This window comes from Myodes glareolus, chromosome 3 (assembly GCF_982192425.1).
Source record: "Myodes glareolus chromosome 3, mMyoGla1.1, whole genome shotgun sequence".
Lineage (NCBI taxonomy): Eukaryota > Metazoa > Chordata > Mammalia > Rodentia > Cricetidae > Myodes > Myodes glareolus.
In genome coordinates this window covers 38054887-38079826 of record NC_142028.1, presented here as the reverse complement: position 1 = coordinate 38079826, position 24940 = coordinate 38054887, and the positions used below count along the sequence as shown (strand labels likewise).

At 43.7% G+C, this 24940-nt stretch overlaps 1 protein-coding gene across 1 annotated transcript in view; it reads right to left on the bottom strand.

The window, feature by feature from the left end:
• The window catches only part of Lhfpl4 (LHFPL tetraspan subfamily member 4), a 41973-nt gene extending 17325 nt beyond the window's left edge, over positions 1 to 24648 (bottom strand). Inside the window, exons 1-2 of the mRNA XM_085686837.2 lie at positions 24512 to 24648; positions 23094 to 23580 (exon numbers count right to left, since the gene is read on the bottom strand). Of these exons, the coding sequence (XP_085542963.1) occupies positions 23094 to 23499 (406 nt within the window). The 5' untranslated portion in view covers positions 23500 to 23580; positions 24512 to 24648. The remainder of the gene's footprint in view (positions 1 to 23093; positions 23581 to 24511) is intronic.
• Positions 24649 to 24940: the final 292 nt, after the last annotated feature.

The window sequence follows — 24940 nt, the reverse complement described above, 5'->3', positions numbered from 1 at the left end:
GTCATGAATGAGGCACTTTTAAAAATGATATCATCTTTACAGACTAATAATAAACAACTGGCTGACAGGATTAATGCCGTTGAAAGTCAAAAGTTACCTGAAAAAATTAATACTATTGAAAAGGGTACCATTAATTTGACAGACAAAATTGAATCCATGTCGAAGGATACTGAAAAAGAATTCATACTGTTGAATTTGACAATCAAAATTTGTTTAAAAGTTATGATAGGTTAGCAGATAGAGTATCTGTCCAGGATGGCACTCTGCATGCTATCCAAATAATGTCCAAGGATGAGGTGTTAGCTTTAAAGGAAAAACTTCAGACCTTGAAATCACATGTGCTAGATGCCTCAGTAAAATCACTAGAAATATGTACAGGCCAGAAGATTCGGGCTTTACAAAAGACGGTATAAAAAGATCTGAAACGATTGAGGAAATTTTTGGAGCTGATGAGCAGGGAAAGAAGGCAAAGGCCAGGACTAAATATCACCAGTAGCTGTCAGAGATGACTTACCCAGGGTTTTAGTTTTCTACCCTGTAATCTACTCTGACAAAGCATCAAGGTCTAAAGGCCCAAAAGGATCCAAAGAAGGTAGATGGATACCTATAGGAATGAATGCTCTAAAAGAAATTAAGCAAGCTGTTGTAACTTATGACTTGCATTCTTCATTTGTTAGAGAGATGATAAAGACATGTGCTTCTAGCATTAAAGCAATGCCACATGACTGGCTTCAGTTAGTGTCAGCAGTCCTGGATGACAGGTCTCAATTGATGTTTAAATGCTATTTCAGAGGAGAGGTGAAAATTTTAGAACAACAGGGAAAAGCAAAAGGACTTGAGACTTCCCAAGAACAAATTCTTGGTGAGGGCAATTATGCTGACTCACAGGTTCAAGCTCTTTACAGTGAACAAATCTTGTTCCTATGCCACAAAGCAACCTTAAAAGCTTGGAACAGGTTTCAAGAAGCAGCAAAATGAATTGAATCATATACCAGGGTTAAACAGGGCCAGAGAGAACTCTTCGGTGACTTTTTAATAAGATTAACTAAGCCTGTACAAATAGGAGTAACAGACCTAGATGCTAGATGAGTACTTATTGAATCTCTGGATTTTGAAAAATGCCAATTCAGAATTCAAAAAGATACTTGGGCCTTTAAAGGTTAGATCAGCACCAATGGATGAATGGATCCTTCATATAATGAATATTGAGACATTTAATTATAATACTGAATCTTGGGTAGGAGAAGCAATTTCCAAAGATATGAGGAGACATCAATATGCCAAATGTTTTAATAGTGGTAGACTAGGACATCTAAGAAGGGATTGTAGACAAGGAATTCCTAGGAATAACATCTCTGGGAATTGCAAGAATAGGAGGACTCTGGCTTCAGGTATATGTAAAAGGTGTGGCAAAGGCCAACATTGGACCAATGAATGCAGATCAACAAAAGACAAACAAGGCAACCCAATACCATTGGGAAACTCTTTGAGGGGCCTCTTGTATGCCCCCAAGACAAAAGTGGCCCAGTCATTCCCAATCACTGTGGAGAACATGTCTCACCAGGAAAATTTTAAAAATCCAGAGCCTTTTGTAAAAGACCATACTGTTATAGATGATGGCATAAACATGGAGGGTAAATCAAAAATTCCGACAGGAAATAAGAAATGTATATTCTGGCAGACTTCTATAAATGATCAAAGATCAAAGCTAAGAGTGCATATAAATGGCATTGTAATTGTGGGTTTGATAGACACGGGTGTCTATCAAACTTCAGAATCTTGGCATCCAAATTGGCCTCTTCAAGAGGAAGATGTTCAATTACTAGAAATTAGAACCCTATCTCAAGTTAAACAAAGCACGAGATGGGTTGAATGCATAGGGCTAAAAGGTTAGAGAAGGAAGCTGAGGCCATATGCGGCTAATATTGTAGTAAATTTATGGGGTTGTGACCAGCTGCAGCAATGGAATACCCAGATTAACATTTCTACAGTCCTAGGAACTCATAATTATGGGAACGATATTTATAAGGTACTATACACAAAGGTCACCAGCCATTCAGGCTGTACAAGAACACAAAGCAATTAGCAAACCTTTAGAGGTACTAAAAGCCCTACCTTTCAAATGGTTAACTGAGGAATCAATATGGGTTAAACAGTGGCCATTAACAGAAGACAAACTGTAGGCTTCAGAATAGCTGGTACAGAAGCAACTAGATGCGCATCATATTAAAGAATCAACCAGTCCTTGGAATTCTCCTGTATTTGCTGTTAAAAAGAAATCTGGTAAATGGAGAATGGTGACAGATCTAAGAGCTGTCAACAAGGTAATTCAAATTATGGACCCTCTCCAATCTGGGATTCCTCTGCCTCCTCTATTACCAAAAGGATGGACTCTTATAGTTATTGATTTGAAAGATTGCTTCTTCACTATAACTTTACAAGATAAGGACAGAGAAAATTTGCCTTCACAGTACCTACTTAATTCTCAACCTACTAGGAGATATCAGTGGACCATCTCCCAATCAGGTGGTAAGGATTCAAACATAGATACTTAGAAAGAATGTTTGAAGAAGTAAAGAAAGTTTTGCAAAATGGGGATTAAAAATTGCTCCCGAAAAAAATACAGAGAGGAGATCTTGTCAATTACTTAGGTTATAAAGTAGGTTTACCAAAAATTAGAACACAAAAGGCACAAATTAGGAGAGACTGATTGCAGGTTCTTAATGACTTTCTAAGATTGTTAGGGGATATTTCCAATCTATGACCAACTGTTAGGTGTGGAGGCCCAAAGAGGCCAAAGGTCAGAGAGTTTTGGGGCTTGTTTTTAGTTTGAAATTATTGTGCTTCTAACTCAAACAAAAGTCCCACCTAGTTGTAAATCAGAGTTCTGCTCTCTCAAGGCTACTGTAAACAGGTGTGGCTAGTTACCAGACCTTGTGCTCCTGAAATAGGGAAGTAGTTGGTTCCTACCTAAAACAAAAGTCTAAGGATCTAACTAGGTTCTAGTGCCCTTTATGGAAATAACTTGGGATTCCACCCAGGGAGTAGTTTGCCTACAGAGTGTTTGGTCTAGGGCAAGAGTCAAGGGCATGAGCGCTGAATGTACCCCATGACTTTCAATCTGTATGTTAAGACATTCCTTTTGTTCTGCTCCAACCTTTTGAAATCAGGGGTTCAAAGATTTGGATTTATCCTATCCACACGTGCCTTCTGTAATTTTTCTTCAACAACAATCAATTCATTTTCTGCCTCAGCAGAAACTGTTGCAAAATTAAACATGGACGAATTTTCAGTACTCACTGAAATTCCCTCCTGATACTATCCTATGTGTTTCTGAGTTTTATTATTTTTGTTTGTGTCTTTGTACTCTTTACTATATTTCTAATTCCCACGACTCCACTCTGGAAGAAAGGTATTTTGTTGAGGCTGGCCCCCAACATTGGGATAACACCTGATCTAATAATTCATTTAAACAAAACCTTAGATGGTGATAAAGATTGAATAGTCCAAGATAATTAACAGCTGAGGCAGAAAAGGAATTGATTGTTGTTGAAGAAAAATTACAGGAGGCACATGTGGATAGGATGAATCCAAATCTTCATTGCAATTTAGTTATATTGCATTCCAGAGTTTCCTCTTCAGGAATTTTAATGCAAAGAATTTAATGCTTAGAATGGATATTTTTACCACATCAACCAAGTAAAAAATTAAAAACTTATGTGGAAAAAGTCTCTTAATTAATTATAAAAGGAAAATTGAGACTTCAACAATTAGCAGGCATAGACCCAGCAGAGATTATAGCACCTTTTACTGTTGATGAAATTAAAAAATTATGGGAAGACAATAAACCATGACAAAGAGCTTGGCTAATTTTTTGGGAGAAATTAATAGCAATTATCCCAAAAGTGATAGGCTTAACCTTATAAAGATAACTACTTGGATTCTTCCCTGAATTGTACATGATGCACCAATAACTGGAGCCTGTAATTCTATACTGATTCAAATAAACCAGGAAAGTAGGTTACAAATCAGAAGATGTAAGTAAGGTGGAACAAAGACCTTATAATTCTGTCCAAATGGCAGAATTATATGCTATTCTCATGGTACTAAGGGATTTTAAAGAACCCCTCAATATAGTTACTGATTTTCAATATGCAGAAAGATTGTCTTGCATATTGAAAATGTTGACTTTATACCAGATGATGCAGAATTGATTTCATTATTCATACAGGTTCAAGATATAATCAGAAATAGACTTTGTTCCATATATATAACACACACCTGATCCCATACGGGCCTGCTAGATCCTCTAGCACAAGGTAATGCAGAAATTGATTGATTATTGATTGGAAGTGTGCTGAAGGCCTCAGAATACCATAAGAAACATCATGACAGTGGCAAAGGTTTAAAGAAAGAGTTTTATATTACATGGCAACAAGCTAAGGAGATTATAAAGAGATGTACTATTTGCTCTTTCTATAACCAAATACCGCTGCCTGCAGGGAGTAACCCAAAGGGTACTCAAATGAATGAGATCTGGCAGATGGATTTGTTCCACTTTACAGAATTTGAAAAGTTAAAATATGTACACCACACCATTGACACTTATTCAGGTTTTCAATGGGCAACTGCTTTGAGCTCAGAAAAGGCTGATTCAGTAATCACACATTTTTTTTTAGAAGTTACGGACATCATGGGTATATCTACACAAATAAAGACAGATAATGGTCCAACATATGTCTCTAAGAAAATGAAACAGTTTTTTGTTTATTATAATATTAAGCATATTACAGGTATACCACATAATCCTACAGGTTAGGCAGTTATAGAAAGATCAAATCAAACTATAAAGGACACATTAAACAGAAAGGGATGAAAAATACACTCAGAAATAGATTACATAATTCTTTATTGACCTTGAATTTTCTTAATGCTAATGAGAAAGGAACAACAGCAGCAGAGAAACATTGGATAATAGAAAAGTCTTCTGGCCAGGAGGTGGTGGCACATGCCTTTAATTCCAGCACGTGGGAGGCAGAGGCAGGCGGATCTCTGTGAGTTTGAGGCCAACCTGGTCTACAAGAGCTAGTTCCAGGACAGGCTCCAAAGCCACAGAGAAACCCTGTCTTGAAAAACAAAAAAAAAAGTCTTCTAAATTAAATCAGCTGGTGTTTTTCAAGGATGTTTTGACCTCACAATGAAAGCCAGGAGATGTGCTATGTTGGGAAAGGGGTTTTGCTCTTGTTTCAACAGTAGAAGAAAAGTTATGGATACCATCAAAATTAATAAAGATTCTGTTTGAAAAAGAGAAATCTCTTGACAAATGACAGCTCATCCACAGAGGTGACAACCAATCAGGTGGGAAGGAAACCTCATAATGGTTGGGGCAGGGTTCTGCTCTTGTTTTTACAGGAAAATACACATCTTCAAAAATTCAAGAGACCCTGGATGTTTGGATGTTGACAGGAGGAAAAATAACTGTCCAACAAAGATCATCAAGAAAAAGAAATACGACTTATAAGGACAGGTAATAAAAATATATACATTTATGAATATATAGAGCTGGCTTTGGAGTTGGGCGATGGCTCTGTCCTTCTTTAAATTGAAGAATGTTGTTAAAAGAAAATTTCAGAATTTCTATCTCATGTCAGGAGCCGTTTGGTATAGGACAGAAAGGAAAAAGAATTTAGAAAAAATTTAGATTTCTTCATACCTATTTTTGTCTCTATTGTATCCTTCATTGAGTATATATTGTCTGTATAAATAATGTCTAAGTTTTCCACAATGAACAATTAATTTTCCAACAGTAATCTTTGAAGTTTCCAGGAAGGAGATGGGGCCCCACAACAACAACTCCACTGGTTGATATGATGTCATGATGCTGATAGCACTACTATAAGACCTGTTTTGGGGTACCAGCTGCTCAAGATGGTTCCAACTTGGTTAGCTGAAATGGTGCACTTTTTAGACTGTTCTGGCCAGAACTCCTAATAGGAAACTCAGAAAAACCCTACCAAATACTCAGAGACTATTTGCAATTATACCAGACAGTAATCTTGCAATTTAACCATCATTTTACTCTCACAGGATCCCAAAGAAAGTACATTGCCTCCATGACAGCTGGAAGTAATTCTAGAAGACAACATTCCCTCTCCCAACAAAGTTTGTCTTCGGGGTTGGGAACATCATTTAGGGGTTGATTATGACTGTTATAGGGTTGGGGGTTAGGGGAAAATTATGTAGGCTCAGGAAGAACTTTGAAAAAAGAGGGGGAATTGAATGGGATAATAGATTAGTGTGAGCTTACTCACAGTAATAATAATAGTGAATAATGGAGTAAATACTTGTGAGTTATTATTTACATTGGTATAGATACAAACTTAATTTATATTGAATTAAATTATATTGAATATGTTTCTATTTTCATCTACAATATTTGTAGACCTAGGCAAAGTTATTTTGTCATATTGTATGCATGCATGCTTCTACCTCTGCTTAAGACATTTTGCATATTGATACAATTTTAGGATATATTGATCATATTGCAATATACATTTCTACCTCTGATCAAGATACTTATACATTGTTTACATTTTGAGATCATTGTCCTCATTTGTTGCACAGTTGTTTAAAGTTGTTTAATATTCTAATATGAAGTCTTAGTCTTTAAGTTATATAGGTATTAAGAATTATAGGTCAATAGTCATCCATGTTTGTCATACTTATAGTTAGACTAATCAGGTTCTTTAGATACATAGAGATTGTATTCTGAATAGATAGGTAATATTCAACCACTTCAAAGAGCTGTAGAATATGACATTTAAATAACTTAGGGTTCTGTTGAAGTGAGACACGGTTGCTCCTGGCAGCACCGATCTATTCCCAAGAGAATGTTGAGCACCAAGGACACTCCACTTGGAGCATGTTTTCTCCTTGGCAAAACTGGCCTTTGGGCAAGGAACTGCCCATGCATCGACCACTGACAAAATACACAATGTCCAGAGAGGACAAACAGGATACAAGAAAAAAGACTGTCAAATCTTGCCAAGACAGGGTAAGACGGTTTTTGAGAAATTTCTTGCCACTGAAAATGGTCTGTCTAGGCCTTAGCCAAAGTTGGTTGCTTCAACATTGCAAATGAGACTTTGGGTGATTGCCCAGGTAGCCAGTTGTCTCTGTTATTTTTTGCACATTTTGGAAGTTGCTTGATTACACTTCCTGCTTACTCAAGTAATATTATTTCCCTTCTTGGGTCTTCAATGGGGTTGAAGACTAGATAGTTGTAGTTACTTTCCTCTTATGACTTGGTCAAGTTATTTATTATACAAGACTTAAACTCCTTAGGATAGGATAATTATTGAAACATTTATCACATGTTTCTTGCTTGATATATTTGTTCTTATTGTATATAATTTTGCATTAGGCATAGAACTCTCTTATTTAAACAAAGGGGGAGGTGCTGTAGGAATTCCTATAGCCAGTAGCCTTTAAGTTACCTGCCCACTTGGGCGTGGCCTCTTATACTATATACGCTGATGTAAAGCATGTATCAGACTCTTTTTCTGGCTGCTGGAATCAGTTGCTATTCCCTGTTCAAGCAGAGGATTTGATCTGTGAGTCTACCCCTAAATAAATAACCTTTTATTATACTCAATTCTGAGCTAGTGTGGGATTTCTGTTTTAGCGTCCCTCTTCACATACACATAACTTTGTAAGACAGGTATACTTTAAAGAAAGCTCCTCAGATTTCCTTGTCTTGAAGTCAGATCTTTCTGCTTTAGCCCTCAGAGTAGCAAAGAAGACAGGCAAATGTCCATGCTCAGCTTTCTTCTTCACTTTGAAGGAGTTTTGTGCAGTACAAGCTTCCAAGATGGGAGATGTACAGAGGCAGAGGACTTGCCAGGTATCCGCTGGCCTGGACAGTCACCAGCCTCAGCTCTTCTCACCTCATCCCAGGTGGTGCCAGCGCCTCCCTTCAGGACGGCCTCCTTCTATGTATCTTCCTCAGCTTCTCACTTGCTGCTTGTCCTCTGCTGCCTGTCCTGTGATGGATGGTGCTCTGAGATGATCCCTCTTCTCTTTCCTCACCTTTCCCTGGGGCTCTTTTATTCATGCTCAGGTTCATGGGATGATACCTCAGATCTTCAGCTCCACAATGGACCTCTCTCTTTTTGACTCCAGAGCAAAACATCTGGTCATCCTCGGACTCTCCCTTGCATATTCTCCAGGGCCCCCAAATTCAACACTTCCCCCAGAGGAGCTCGTCTTGCCCTGCCACAAACATGGTCCTCCTCCTGTATCCTCTGAGGATGCTTCTTCAGAGCCTCAGCCATGCACAAAGCAAGTTCAGCACCTGCCTGACCCTCAGCCCACAAAAACCCCCAATGGTCTCCCAAATGGGCTCCTCACTCTTCCACAGCCTCACATCTTTCCAGAACAATCACTTTCACATTCATCTTCTCAGCTCCCAGGCCCCCAGGAAGCCTTAATTCATTGCACCTTCCCAGCAGTCACCACCGCTGTCATCTTCCTAAACCCATGCCCGGCCCTGCTCACTCACACTCCCAAAAGTGATTGCCAAGACCTGTAAATGAGACCCAACCTCCAAGGTGTAGAGAGCCACGTGATGCCGCTCCTTACAGGTGGCGCTGATTCCTGCCTTCCACCTTTCCAACTGTGAATGCTCTCAGATGTGTAACAACTCCATATATGGCTAACGCTAAGATCTGGCTTGCTTCCGCGTTTCTGGACCTATCTGCGTTTCCCATGTGGCTTGCTGGGGTTGGCTACCCAGAGGTTATTTAAGCTGCAGACTGGCTTTTCCCGGGGCGAGAGGTTGCAAGAGGTAACAAAAGGATGAGAAGATTATTTTAAGGGCCTGAATAAACCGCAGTTAAGAAGAGTCCGGTGTTGTTGCGTCTTCATTGCTGATAAGGCAGACGCGACACCAAGGCTGAACTCCCAAGGTTCTTGTGAAGTTCCTCCTCCAACCCCTTCTACCTTACACTTCCCCTTCCCTCTTCTAGCACAGATAGAACTTTGGTGGCAAAATGACTTGACATTGGTCACACAACAATGATTAACAACCACGAGCATTTACTGAGCCAGGGACTCACTGTGCCTATAACAACCTTTCAATGGCTCTGCAGAGTGGTATCTATTTGTTTCTGCCTAAACATGTCCCCCAGGGTCCATGGATTACAAAACTAATATGCAATGTTGTCAGGGGGACCTTTCAGAGGTGTCCAGGAGTTGATCCCCATATAAGAATTCAGTCCCTTCTGCTCCCAACCCTGTAACGCCTTCTGCATGTTATGGAGCAGCAAGCAAGCCCTTACCAGATGCCAGGCCCTCAGCCTTGTACTTACCAGCCTTAAGTACCATTAACCAGCTGGGTACACTCAATGGTAGAGCATACTTGCCTAGCATGTGTGAGGCTCTGGTATCAATCCCTAGCACCATACACAGACATAATGTTTTTTTCACATGCACACAATATTATAATTATAATTATGCTGACCTGCCCTGTCACCGGGGTACCCTATCCCTTTAAGAGACAAGCTCTGCCCATTCCCAATCTCCCCCTTCTCGCCAAGGCAAGCTGATCTTGTGCCACCTCTCTTTTTCCATCCATTCTTCTTCTAAACAGGCAGCCTCTGCCTCTCCCTTCTCCTCCTCCTCCTCTTATTCTTATTCTTTTTCTCTCTCTTCTCCATAACCCTCCTACCCTTATACCCTCCCAATACCCACTAAATAAACTCTATACCCGAGTTCTCTGTCTGTCTCCCACCTGCCACAGCCTCTCCCACCCTCAGTGGGACCTGCCAGGGTCACCCACACTGCCATAAATCATAACACACACTTTTGAAAAGGGTGTCTTGTGAGTACAGCCAAGATATCCAGGAAAAGAAAGGAGGGACATTCTTGTTATACAAGCATAGTAGCACACACCTGTAATCCTAACCCTTGAAGGGAATCACTGGCAGGAAAAGCATGAGTTGAAAGCTCATACAATGTCTGAGGCCAGCCTGGGACACATGAGATTGTCATAAATAAACAAAGACACACAAACACAACTGGGTATGTCACTTCATGCCACATGATCCCAGAACTCAGGAGGCAGAAACAGGAGGATGCCTATGAGTTTGTGGCCAACCTGGGCTACATAGCAAAAGTCTGTTGTAACAAGCCAAAATAAATAAATAAACTTCTGCTCATTATAAGTTTACCCGTGTAACATCCTGTTTCTGCAGTCCAAAGCCAGCTAAGACACTATGAGTCTGCTCGTTTAACATGAAAGGAAACTAGAAATGATGTAAAATCCCTAAGGACTCATAATTGATGATATAATCATAAGTCAGCACAAGGTACTGCTCCCTCTGAAGTGGGTAATAGAGCGAGGACTTACATGTCATCTTTCACTCGTCCACTCGACTGAACACTTGTGGGTGCATGGTGGCTCATGCCTGTACTCCCAGCACTTGAAAGGCTGAGACAGGAGGATTGCCACAAGTTTCAGTTCATCTGGGCTACATAGCAAGATGCTGTATAAAAAATAAAAAGTACTAAAAACAAACAACAAAGCAGTAGGCCCTTACTTGGCACCTACTACAGATGTGCTGGGCACAACCTTCTGGCCCAAGACGTTCACTGTGTCACTTAAGTAGGGGATAAGCAAACAGATGCGGGAGGGCGGGGCTGGCAGGGGCAGAGGACTAAGGCTGGGTCATTCTTCTCCTCCTCCTCCTTTTTCCTTTTTCTCTTCCTCTTCTTCTTTTGAGACAAGGTTTCTCTGTTTAGTCCTGGTTGTCCTGGAACTCATTTTGTAGACCAGGCTGGCCTCAAATTCAGACATCCTCCTGCCTCTGTCTCCCAAGTACTGAGATTAAAGGTGTGCACCACCACTGCCTGACTAGGTTATTATTTTTCTGAAAGCTTCTTGATTTCATCTTCTCCCCATTTCATGTATTTATCATCATCAACTACTTTAATCTCAGAGCAGTTTACTTAGGGCCTCTAGAAGAATAACACTAACCCGGAAGCTGAAAGGGAGCATCAATATTTTGCTTGTGTTAACAACAACAACAACAACAATCTTACTGCATGGGAGGAATCTACAGACAAAGTCAAAAGATAAAGACAGAACAAAATCTGCAACTCTGGTCACAAAGAGCTAACTTTTATTTAGTTACTTATTTTTGAGACAGAGTCTTACATAGTTCAGGCTGCCCCCAGATCTACAGAGGTCTATTTGCCTTTGCCTCTTGGGTGTTGTAGTAAAGCTGTGCTCTACTACACCCTGCCTATATTATTGACTATATTTTAATTTTTTAAACTTACTTTGGTGTGTGTGTGTGTGCTGCAGTACTCCACAGTGCGTGTGTAGGTCAGAGGACCACTTGAAGAGGCTGGTTCTCTCCTTCTACCATGTGGCTGTAGCCTCACAAAGGATGCTCAGGCAGAACTCCCTGCCCCTAGCTCCACTCTGATTTGTGGGATTCAGAGCCCCAGATCTGTTTGTTTATGGGTGCGGGGGATGTGCATGCCACTGTGCATGAGCGGAGGCTAGAGGACCAGAGGACAACTTAAAGGAATCAGTGCTCTCCTTCCTCTCTGTGAGTTCCTGGCATTGAACTCAGGTCCCCCGGCTTGGTGGCAGCAAGGACCTCTACCCACTGAGACACTTGCCTGCCCCCAGTTCTACTGCTGTTGTGTGGGGTAATCTGTTCTGCAGCGATTGATACTTACCTGCTAGACATTCATGTTTTGTATGCTTTTCTTAAAAAATTTGCCTTTGGTTGTACATTTATGGAATTCTCCAGAGAAGACACTCAACAATGGTCACTTCTGGCAGGGAAAAAAAGGATGGTAGGAATCAGGTGAGTGTGACCTCAGGCCTCCTTACCTTTCAGGTTCTCTGCTATGTGTGTTAAGCTTTCCAAACAATCCATGAAAGTCTTGGGGATGGGTAGAAATAATTTGCACGGGATGTGTGTGTGTTATTTTGGTTTACAGATTGCAGGAACAGCGCCCCATGTTGGGGAGGCGTAGCAACAACAGCTCAAGGCTACCGGTGCCCAAGGCACTGGTTATGTGGTGTCAGAAACTGAGTGATAAACACCCAACTTTTCTAAAATGAAAGAATTTTTTTTAACCTTCATGATAAAGGTCTTGGAGAGAGCAGGGATACAAGGAACATACCTAAACATAATAAAGGCAATATACAGCAAGCCAGCAGTCAACATCAAACTAAGTGGAGAGAAACTCCCAGCGATTCCACTGAAATCAGGAACAAGACAAGGGTGTCCACTCTCCATATCTATTCAATATAGTTCTTGAAGTCCTAGCTAGAGCAATAAGACACCAAAGGGAGATCAAGGGGATACAAATTGGAAAAGAAGAAGTCAAACTCTCACTATTTGCTGATGATATGATAGTTTACATAGTGATCCCAAAAATTCTCCAAGGAACTTCTACAACTCATAAACACTTTCAGTAATGTAGCAGGATACAAGATTAACTAAAAAAAATCAGTAGCCTTCCTGCATATATGAAAAAGGGGTTGGGGAAGAAATCAGAGAAGCATCACCCTTCACAATAGTCATTAATAGCATAAAATATCTCAGGGTAACTCTAACCAAACAGATGGAAGATTTGTATGACAAGAACTTTAAATCTTTGAAGAAAGAAATTGAAGAAGACATCAGAAAATGGAAAAATCTCCCATGCTCTTGGGTAGGTAGAATTAACATAGTAAAAATGGCAGTCTTACCAAAAGCAATCTACAGATTCAATGCAATACCCAGCAAAATCTCAGTAAAATTCTTCACAGAACTCGAAAGAACGGTACTCAACTTCATATGGAAAAGCAAAAAACCCAGGATAACCAAAACAATCATATAAAATAAAAGAACATCTGGAGGCATCACAATACCTGACTTCAAACTCTACTACAGAGCTACAGTACTGAAAACAGCCTGGTATTGGCATAAAAACAGACAGGAGGACCAATGGAACTGAATTGAAGACCCAGATATTAATCCACACACCTACGAACACCTGATTTTTGGTAAAGAAGCAAATAATATAAAATGGAAAAAAGAAAGCATATTTAACAAATTGTGCTGGCATAACTGGATATCAACATGTAGAAGAATGAAAATAGATCCATATCTACCACCATGCACAAAACTCAAGTTCAAATGGACCAAAGGCCTTAACATAAAGCCAGCCACACTGAACCTTATAGAAGAGAAAGTGGGAAGTACACTTGAATGCATTGGCACAGGAGACCACTTCCTAAATAGAATCCCAGCAGCATAGACACTGAGAGAAGCAATTAATAAATGGGACCTCCTGAAACCGAAAAGCTCCTGAAAAGCAAAGAACATGGTCAACAAGACAAAATGACAGCCTACAGAATGGGAAAAGATCTTCACTAACTTCACATCAAACAGAGGTCTGATCTCCAAAATATACAAAGAACTCAAGAAATTGGTCATCAAAAGAACAAATAACCCAATTTAAAAAAAAAATGGAGTACAGCCTAAACAGAGAACGCTCAACAGAGGAATCTAAAATGGCTGAAAGACACTTAAAGAAATGCTCAACATCCTTAGTCATGCAAATCAAAACAACTCTGAGATTTCATCTTACCCCTGTAAGAATGGACAAGATCAAAAACACTGATGACAACTTACGATGGACAGGTTGCAGAGTAAAGGGAACACTCCTGCATTGTTGGTGGGAGTGCAAGCTGGCACTGCCCCTTTGGATATCAGTGGCGATTTCTCAGACAATTTGGAAACAACCCTCCTCAAGACACAGTAATGGCACTTTTGTGTATATATCCAAAGGATGCTCAATCGTACCACAAGAACATGTGCTCAACTATGTTCATAGCAACATTGTTTGTCATAGCCAGAACCTGGAACCTGGAAACAACATAAACACCCCTTGACCAAAGAATGCATAAAGAAGATGTGGTACATTTACACAATGGAGTACTACACAGCAGAGAAAAATAATGACATCTTAAATTTGCAGACAAATGGATGGAGCATTTTGAGTGAAGTAACCCAGACCCAGAAAAGACAATTATCATATGTACTCACTCATATCATAAGTGTTTTTTAAACATAAAGCAAAGAAAACCAGCCTACAATTCACAATCACAGAAAACCTAGACAACAAAGAGGACCCTAAGAAAGACACACATGGATGTAAGCTACACGGGAAGTAGAAAGAGACAAGATCTTCTGAGTAAATTGGGAGCATGGGGACCACAGGAGAGGGTTGAAGAGGAAGGGAGAGGCAGGGAGGGGAGCAGAGGAAAAAATGTAGATCTCAATGAAATCAATTAAAAATAATAATAATAGAAAAGAAAACAGAAGGAATAATTTTGGAGGGGAGGCTGGGGAGGAGGGAAAGCAGGAATAACGAGGGAGGGGTGAATAAGAACAAACTACAGTGACTCATTTCTTAATGTACCCAAGTGAAACTCTGCTTTATGAGCTAACTTTAAAAATAAATAGAGCAAACAAGAGAACCAAATCTAAAAAAAAAAATTTAATTTCTTTATTTTAGTATGTTATGTGTACAAGTATTCTGCCTGTCTGCACGTCTGCCCTTAGCTGTGGGACTCCCTCTCTGGATACCCTAGAGCACACCTCTGATCCAGTCACTTTGTGTGTGCCAGAGGCTTGAAGATCCCTTTCCTGTTTTGAGCTCTTAGATGCTGAGCAAGGTTTGTTACCCTGTGTTCCCAGAGCCCAGCACAGTGATGTACACAGGGGGTCTTCAGGAAAGGGTTAGTGTGACAGGGAGAATGGGAGGGAGACAAACATGAAGGAAGCCAGGGAAGAAGAGGAAGAGAAAGTGAGAGAGGGAGAGAATCCCTTCCATGTACACTTTAATGTATCAATTTCTATTCAGTGTAACTAAACAACTAATTTTACTGTATGAATAAAATCTAAAACCTATCCAGATGTGGTCACAGTGGGCTTGTATTCCTACCACTAGACATGCTGAGACAAGAGGATCATTGCAAACTAAAATTCAACTTGGGATACATAGCAAGAACTTATATAAATAATGAAGTTATTCATTCCCAAAAGCAACCTAAACCAAAGTCCAAGGACACGATCGGGGACATGAGTACATGTTCTGAGTTTCTGTTATGGCAACTCCTATGGCCTCTGGCCATAGATCCTGAGACCGTGGTGACAGACACAGTTAGAAGCTGCTTACCTCTGCATGGCACTAGCTGACACTCTGCTTCCACCCCCACCCACCCCGTCAGTCTCCACATACCAGGCAAGGCCTGATATGTGCACACACTCACGACCTGGTGAACCATGGCCTGGCATGTGCACATACTCATGACTAGGTGAACCAGGGCCAGGTTCATCGTCTTCCTGGAAACAGAGGAGAGGCCTAGGTTCCTGTCTCTGTGACCGTTCAGGTGTTTGTTCTCTTTGGGCCTCTTCCTTCATTCATAAAATGGAGGAGTTAGGCAAGCCAGTCCCCCAAACTACTGTCAGCTGATGACTCTTCAAGACTCACGGCCACTGCAGAGAGTTCAAACGAAGCGTCAGAGTCTTGACAAACAAACGGTTTGTCTCAGACGACCAAAAGTACCTGCTCCACACTGGGGGCCACGTTAAAAACCACCGTTCCCCACTCCCCTCCAAAACAATAAAGAAAATTGTAGAGAGCCAGGCAGTGGGGGTACACACCTTTAATCCCAGTACTTGGCAAGCGAGTCTCTGTGAGCTTGAGGCCAGCCTGGTCTACAGAGTGAGTTCCAGCATAGCTAGGGCTACACAGAGAAACCCTGTCTTGAAAAAATAAAGGATTTAGAAGAAGAAGAAGAAGAAGAAGAAGAAGAAGAAGAAGAAGAAGAAGAAGAAGAAGAAGAAGAAGAAGAAGAAGAAGAAGAAGAAGAAGAAGAGAGGCACCAACCTACACATTTCTATCATTCTCTTGGGAGCAGGTACAATAATAACTATGTTGCAGATGAAGAAACAAATTCAGAGAGATAAATCCACTTGACCAAGACCACACAACTGAGAAGTATCAGCCAAATGCTCTATTCTGTTAAATCTGAGGCCTTGAAGCCAAGGCCTGTGCATGACAGACAGGCAGTCACGAAGACAGAGTAGAGTCCCAGCTCTTCTGCTTTGCTTTAGATAGGGTCTCACTGTGTAGCCCAAACTTCCCCCAAACTCATCATCGCTGTCCTCAGCTGTACCAGGATGTGCCACCACTCCAGGCTAAGTCCTCACACGTCAGGCTTCTGTTGGGTCTCCTGTCTGTTTCCCGTGGCTCTCCTCGCCCCACTTCTGACACTGCTCACAACTCTAACTCATCACCGAGGATTCACTTCCCTTGGTCCAGTTCAGTGACAGAAGGTTTTGGATTCATCAGGACTCACATTGAGTCTCAGCTCCCCCTCTGTCCCAGAAGTGTGAAACTAGACAAGTTATTGTGACGGAAAAAGGACAGGACAAGGCAGCAGTGCAGAAACACCTAGTTAGAACCTGGCCAGAGACAGCTCAGTAGCCCCAAAGCCTGATGAACGAAATTCAGTCTCCAAGACTTTGTTGTACCCCGCGAGAGGCCTCACCCTCTCTGAGGAGTGAAGAGAGGGGGTTGAGTGGGAAGAAGGTGGGAGGAGTGGGAGGAGGGGAGGGGGATCTGGGATTGGTATGTAAAATGATTTAAAAAAAAAAAAAAGATTGTTTTAAAAAAAATAAAAAGCCAGTCAGTGGTGGCGCACGCCTTGAATTCCAACACTTGCGAGGCAGAGGCAGGAGGATCTCTGTGAGTTCAAGGCCAGCCTTGTCGACAGAGCGAGTACCAGGACAGGCTCCAAAGTTACAGAGAAAAACCCTGTCTCAAAAAAATTAAAAAAAAAAAGAAAAAGAAAAAGAAAAACCAACCAAACAAACAAACAAAAAATAAAAATAAAATAAAGAATCTTACTCATGATCCCTCTTTTCCAGTCTCCGTGGGGACCCACCTTTCTCACTATTGGTTCATGTGTTTGCTACAGGGATGGGCACATGCGAGTCTTAGACAAAGTCACTGTGATTCATTAGAAGGCATCTTCCTGGGAGAAGTTGGGCTGCTAGGAATCAGCCCTGGAACTTACGCTGGCATCTTTCTTTCTTTGTTTTTGTTTAGTTTTTGCTTTTTGAGGCAGGGTTGCTCTATATAGCCCTGACTGTCCTAGAACTCACTGTTCAAGGGCCAGGCTGCCTTTGAACTCACAGAGATCCTCTTGCCTTTGCTTCTGCCTCTGCCTCCTAAATGCTGGGTTTAAAGATGTCTGCCACCACACCTTGCAGCTGGCATTCACTTTCCCAAAGCCATTGCTAACCTTGAACTATGTAAAGTCAGAGCCGCTGGTAGCTTTATTTCTTACCCTTCAGAGCAAGTGGGATTAAACTGAACCAGCGCGGAGGAAAAAACAAAAGGAGGTGGGTGCCTCAGACGTGACCTGAGTATACGGATACACCCTCAAGCCAAAAACTCCAGATTTTCAAATCATGTGAGACAATAAACTCAACACTATTTCATTTTGTTTATGATGGTATGAGCTGAGTTTCTGTTGCCAAGCACTCCAAGGCTGCTGACCAATATCATGACCCAAGCTTTCTTTGAGCAGGGATTGACTTCATAGGCTTAAGATCCTTGGGGTCGGGCTGGAGAGGAGACCCAGAGTTTAACAGCATTGACTGTTCGACCAGAGAACCTGGGTTCAATTCCCAGCACCCACGTGGTAGCTCACAATCATCTGTAATTCCAGTTTCAGAGGATCTGACATGCTTCTGATCACTGTGGACACCAGACATACATATGATGCACAGTCACATATGCAGGCAAATATCTGTACACATAAATTTTTAAAAAAAGATCCTTGTGCTCAGATGTGGTGACATATTTTTCTGAAAATATCTCTGAACTCCAAAGGTACTGAGTTTTTTCCTGGACTTTGCAGCTGAGTCAATAATATGTCTTGAGATTATTTAAGACTATGTACTTAACGTACTATCCTACTATGTACTTAACCTACCCTCCTACTATGTGCTTAGGTTTATGGTGAAACTGCCTTTAAGGGAACCTTACTATGCCTTGGGTTTCCTGTACAAGCATCGTTTACAACCTAAGCTAATACGTAGCTTTAATCTCAAATTGTGTACTCTTACATGCTCCTGACCCAGAATAATGTATTTATGTACATACGTACATATGTATGTATGTATGTATGTATGTATGTATGTGTTTTGTTAATCATTTGCTGATAGCAGCCAACAGGTTGAAAGCAACATTATATAATACGTATCTTATAAGTGTTGGAAGCCACGTGTGGATTCAGCTTGATTACATTGCTTGCAGTGTTTTGTGCTATTCTTGAGCATCAAAAGCAACTCTTTTCCTTCTAAAATTCTGCTAAGATTTCTCTAAAGAACTTCTCATTTCTTTCCCATACCATGTTTTCTGTGAATTCAATAAAAACAGAGTGAAGTCCTCTGCAAGGGACAGACACACAGACGCAGATTCAGGCACACACAGAAACACAGGACAGACACAGGTAATGGCAACAAGGCCAGACAGATCACACACACACACAACAGACTGCAGACCTGTCAGTAGCCACAGACAGAAGACAATAAGAGAGACTTGGAGACTTCTAATTCTGGCTTTTTCTTAGTCAAGCTAATCCTAGAGGAAGTCTGAGTTTTAATTTGCTAATGCAACACTAACATCATCAGGGATGGCGTGTGTACCCCATTGTGGTGTTTTGAATAAGAATGGCCCTGACAGGCTCACGTACCTGAATATTTAGTCCAGGAAGTTATTTTAAAGGATTAGAAGAGTTAGAAGGTATGACCTTGCTGGGGGTTAAGTGTGTCATTGGGGGTGGGCTTTGAAGTTTCAAAAGCCCATGCCAAATTCAGTCTCTCTCTCTCTCTCTCTCTCTCTCTCTCTCTCTCTCTCTCTCTCTCTCTCTCTCTGCCTACAGATCAGGATGTAGCCCTCAACTACTTCTTCAGCACCTTCCCTGCCATGCCTGCTACCATGCTCCCCACCATGATGATAATGAACTAACCTCTGAAACTGTAAGCAAGTCCTCAATTAAATGTTTTCTTTTATAAGAGTTTCGAGTTCCAGGACAGACTCCAAAGCTACAGAGAAACCCAGTCTCAAAAAATCAAAACAAACAAACAAACAAACAAAAAAAGAGTTGCCTCAATCATGGTGTCTCTTCACAGCAATAGAACAGCGACTGAGACCCCCAGCTTTGTAGCATTGACTGCAGGATGATCGCATAACCTGTGAGACATGAAAACAAAACGTAGCCAGGCACAACGGCTCACATCTTTAATCCAAGCACTTGGATGGCAAGATAGGCAAGTCTCTGCGAGTTTGAGGCCAGCCTGGTCCACATAATTGAATTTCAGGACAGTCTAGGCTAAGTAGTAAGACTCTGTCTCAAAAGAAAGAAAGAGAAAGAGATGGGGGAGGGAGGAAGGGGGAAGGAAGCAAGGAAGGACATCTCTCTATAGTCTGTCAATAAGGTGTTCTTCAAAAGGCTTGCAGTTTGTCCAAAGGAGCAAAAATCAAGAGACGAAAGCTCTAATTCCTGTATGACAAACAAGGCTTCTGAGCTGTCACTCTGGGCATGACTGGTGTTTCGCTTTCTAAGTGGGTGGTCGACGTCAGAGTTGTCTTCAGGAGGCTTACAGACTGAAAAGTACACTTCCAACCAACCAAGTGACAGTCCTCAGTCCCAGATGGGAAAACGGAGATTAAACAAAAAAGGCTTATTTAAGATATAAGGAGAGGGTTGGCAAGATGGTTCAATGTATAAAAGTACTTGCCACCCGACTTCACCAACACAAAGCCCATCTGAGGCCCCATGAGAAGGGGGAACTGAATCCTCAGGATGTCCTCTGACCCCCATGCATGTGCTACAGTGTAATCACACCTGTGCTTGTGTATATGCATGTGTGTGTGTGCACATAGACATAGACATAAACAAACAAACAAGTAAATGCCAATAAAAAGTAAAAAGCTGAACACTTTTAGCCCACGACTAGTAGCCCAGAGCTGGCCTGTTTCTAGAGCCACTTCATTAAGCAATGAGAACCAGTCACTTGTCTGGAAAACTCAGAAATCTCTAAGTAAAATGCAATCTAGTTCTCAACTCTGCCAATTGCTCCCTCGGACCTCAAGGAAAGGAAAATGCCCTGGACCAGGAATCACAAATTAAAAAATAAAAAGTGACCATAGACTGAATTCACTCCCATGTCAGGGGTGACTTTGAGTAAGTCTCTCACATAGAGGTAGGTCAGTTGCCTCTCTGAACCAGGGGGAAGTGGAGGTGAAATTTGAAGGTGGTGATTTCTAAGATCACCAAATTTTAGTGATTGCACTGTTGGACTGCCCATCAAATCCCAAGATAAAATCCCACATGGTTCACAGAGAATTTACGAGCCAAGAGGTCAGCAACCCCTCTGCAGACTCCACAATAAAGCTGATGAGTTGGGGTTCAAGCTGAGCATATATTCTCTCCAGCTTGTCTTCAAGAGAAAATAGAATGACACATTGTCAGCTCTGGGCCCCACTAGAAAGTGTGGAATGGCATCCCCGTTCCTTTCGTTTCTCTTTCTTGTTCTTTTCAAAGGTTCTTAAAGAACCACATTTAGAAGGATCTACTTCTGAGAACTGGGTAGACCACTCAGTGGTTACGGATACTAGCTATTTCTACAGAGGGCCAGAGTTCAGCTCCCAGTACTCATAGTTTACAACTACGTGTAACTCCAACTCCAAAGTATTCAATGCCCTCTTCTTGCCTCCACATTCAACTGCCTTTGAGTGCACACTACCACCATCACAACCACTACCATCATCCACCACCACCATCATCCACCACCACCATCATCCACCACCACCATCACAACCACCACCATCACAACTACCACCACCACCATCATCATCCACCATCACCATCATCATCCACTACCACCATCATCAACCACTACCACCACCACCATCATCTACCATCATCCACCACTATCACCACCATCACCACCACCATCATCCACCACCACCACCATCAACCACCACCACCACCATCAACCACCATCAACCATCACAACCACCACCACAACCACCATCAACCATCACCACCACCACCACCACCATCCACCACCACTATCAACCACCACCAACACCATCAACTACCACCACCATCACCCACTACCACCATCATCCACCACCACCACCACCATCATCCACCACCACCACCATCAACCACCACCACCACCATCATTATCTACCACCACCACCATCATCCACCACCACCACCACCACCATCATCCACCACCACCATCATCAACCACTACCACCATCACCATCATCCACCACTATCACCACTATCACCACCATCATCATCCACCACCACCACCATCAACCACTACTACCATCACCATCATCCACCACTATCACCACTATCACCACCACCATCATCATCCACCACCACCATCAACCACCACCACCACCATCATCCACCACCACCACCACCATCAACCACAACCATCATCCACCACCATCAACCACCACCACCACCATCAACCACCACCACCACTACCACCACACACTCATACACATAATTAAAAACAAAAATACACCTTTAAAAAAAAGAATATCCTTATCTGAGTATATAGCACTTTCTTTCAACCAGCCCTTTTCAGATTGTAGACCTCCCCGAGTAGGGGTAGGAATTCCTCCTTACCTTTGTAAAAAGTCCTCCTAGGGAAGCAAACTAGCCTCAGGATTTTGACCTCACCCCTGGCTTTCCACCCAAGTGACAAGTCAAATTTTCTAATTTGACCACTATTGTATTCTTAGCAGTTGACCCTGAGTGACTTCCAGCTGTTTTGAAAACCCACAGTCCTCATTGAAAAGATAGAGATGTCTTTTCAGCTTAAAGACTCAAGTGAACACACACCGCACTGTGGAGCCAAGTCACTATGATGCTTCCTGCAGTGGCATTGCCAGCAAGTTGCTATAACCTTTCCTTTGGGGGCTTCTTTGAAGGGCTGACCACTTGTTGAATGTTCCCAAGTGCTAACTGTGAAGAACCGTCTCTAATGCACCATTATCAAACCTTCTTTTCCGTCCCTGGGAGGCTCCAGACGTTTTCCTGGCCTCCACCCATCTTCCTTCCCACCCTGCTATCCCCAGGCTCCTCTTCGCCCAGCCCAACTCTCTCCTCCTTCTCTGCAATTAGGCAAATGCCCAGGTTGCTGAGTTTTCAAAATGTGACTGCGATCGAAGAGTGGGCGGGGACGCAGAACTCTAATGGATCAGAGGAAACTGTCTCAGCATATCTTGTTCCCAAAAGGCCTTTCCTTAGGGAAAGACGACCATCCCAATCAAACACTTTAGAGACTTCAAGAACTCATCACCATTGAATGTGACACAGAACCCTGCCTGAACAAGGGTCAGGGAGAAGGAGACCTTCTCTCGGGGGTTCGTGCTGCAAGCTTTCCACATAACAGCTCCCAGTACCAACACCACAGACAGCTCCTCCACTCTCAGCACAGGTCTTTAACGTTTACCAAAGACCCCTTCATTATTCCTCTGTACTGTTTCACAGATGAGGAAACAAAACCTCAAAAAAAGTCAATAATGCCAGTGAGTTCAAAATTCAAGTCAAGTATCTTGAGCCCCCAATTAATGTTTTCCCCCCAGCAAAACAGAAATTGACTACACTTACAGCAAGCTCTCATGGCGGGGGGCGGGGGGATCTTTTTTCTCAAAGACAGCCAACAGAGACCTTCCGAAACACGCTAATCCATCAGTTGTCCCAGCCCCTGCGCTTCCAAGCAGACAGACCCAAAGACCATTTCTAAGGATTTGCCCCCTGCCTAAGGTAGCTCTGCTGTTGAATATTCTCCTCAATAGATGTCCTCTAAGAGTCTCAAAACAGAGCAGAAGAATATAGCTCTGACTCTTCCAAGAAAGAGTTCCTGTCTGTAGCGTCTTTGCCGAGGGTCCCGCGCCCACTCCTCCCCTACCTGCCAAGAGTTGCATCCAGGCGCAGATCTTGTAGACGGTGGCGGTGTTGCAGAAGAAGAAAAGGGCGAAGCAGGTGATGCAGCCGAGAATCAGCACCATGGAAAGCAACACGAAGAAGGCGGCCGCCTTGAAGGCGCTGGACGGGATGGTGCTGAAGTCGGTGAAAGAGCCCCGGCAGGTGAGCTCGCGGCCCGCTAACCCGCTGCCCACGCAGTAGTGGAAGAGGCCGAAGTAGCCAGGCTTGGGGGTGCTCACGCTGTCTCCTACCCAGTAGGGCTGGATGAAGACCACCACGTTGATGATGGCGAAGCAGATGGTGAAGATAGCCCACAGCACGCCGATGGCCCGCGAGTTCCGCATGTAGTGCTCATGGTAGAGCTTGGAGGCCTCCTGCGAGGGCAGCATGGTGCCCGGGGGCGGGGCCGGCGGCGGATGCTGGTAGGGGGCCGCCGGCCCGGGACGGACCACCGGGCTGCGGGGCGGGAGCTGGGGACGCACGCAGAAGCAGCCCTGAGTCAAGGAACTCGCAAGGGCGGGGCCTGGGGCGGAGCTGGGGACCTGGGGGCTGGCTGGGTAGCTAGGAGGGGGTCATGACAGTGTTGGGGAGGCGACTTGAAGGACTAGCTAAGGTTTCGTACTGGGGGGCCTAGGAAGAGGAGTATGAGAAAGTTGGGGGCTGAGAGGAGGACATGGGAGTTGGAAGTAGGGGGGTACCAGAAAGAGCTGGTGGGGGAGTTGGAGAGGGGGCTTGGGAACTGGTGATGGGATAAGAGGGGACCGTGGGGAGATCTAATGAAAGATGGAGATCAATACTGGAGCATTAACAGGCACCTAACAGAGAGAGCTGGGGAGGGCATACTGGGACTGTTATTAGGGGTAGCGGGTCTGGGATTGGGTGTCTGAAGGGGATCTGGAAGCTGACAGACGCTTTTCCATAAGGAAGGGGAGAAGAGGTTGTCAGGGGCTGGTACTGAGGGCATGAGGAAGGTTACAGTAGTGCCAGGCAGGGCCCAGGAACTGGTAACCAGGGCTAAGTGTTGGAATCAGGATGAGGCTAGCGTGGAATCAGGGGCTGACACTGAAGGGTCTGCACGAGTGATGGGGAGTGTGTGTGTGTGTGGGGGGGTGCTCCTTAGAAGCCGGGGCTGAATGTCGGCTGCGGGGAGGTGGGGGGGAGGTAGTCTAGGATTGGCGGGCCAGGGCCGGGGAGAGTGGCTTTTCAGGCCAAGGAGACAGGGAGCCCGAGACCAGGGGGTAGTCTGGGCCTGGAGGGGAGGGGCAGCAGGCAGGGGCCGGGCCGGAGCGCGGGGGAGCGGCTGGGCCCCGGTAGGGCCGGAGCTGGGGGGTGGCTGCCCTGCACGCAGGCCAGACGCGCGCGGAGGCTGCGGCTGCGGAGAAGGGATGCGGGAGGACCAACCTGGGCCGGGTCGGGATGGTTGATCCGGGACCGGTAGGGCTCAAGCGCCGGGGCTCGGTGCTCCAGGCAGTGGATGCCTCGGCCCAGGCGGCGTCCTCTGCGTGGCCTCCATCTTGCTCGGGCTCTCCCCGGGGCGCGCTCCCGCGCCGAGGAGCGCGCTCCCGTGCACTGGCGCGGCGCAGCCGGGGCGCGCTCCCGCGCGGGCGTAAAAAACTGAGCAGAGTGGAACCGGGGCGGGGGAGGGGCGCTTCGGGTTCTGGCAGTCAGAGGGAAAGTCAGGCACGGTGACCCTGAGGTCCCTCAGTCAGAGTCACATACCCCACCCCCACCAGACCGCAGGCCTCGGGACTGCCGGGACGCCCTTCTCCCAGCCTGAGTTGAGGGGTTCTGGCTCCCCACAAAGCCCATGAGCATGGGGGAAGGGCCCGA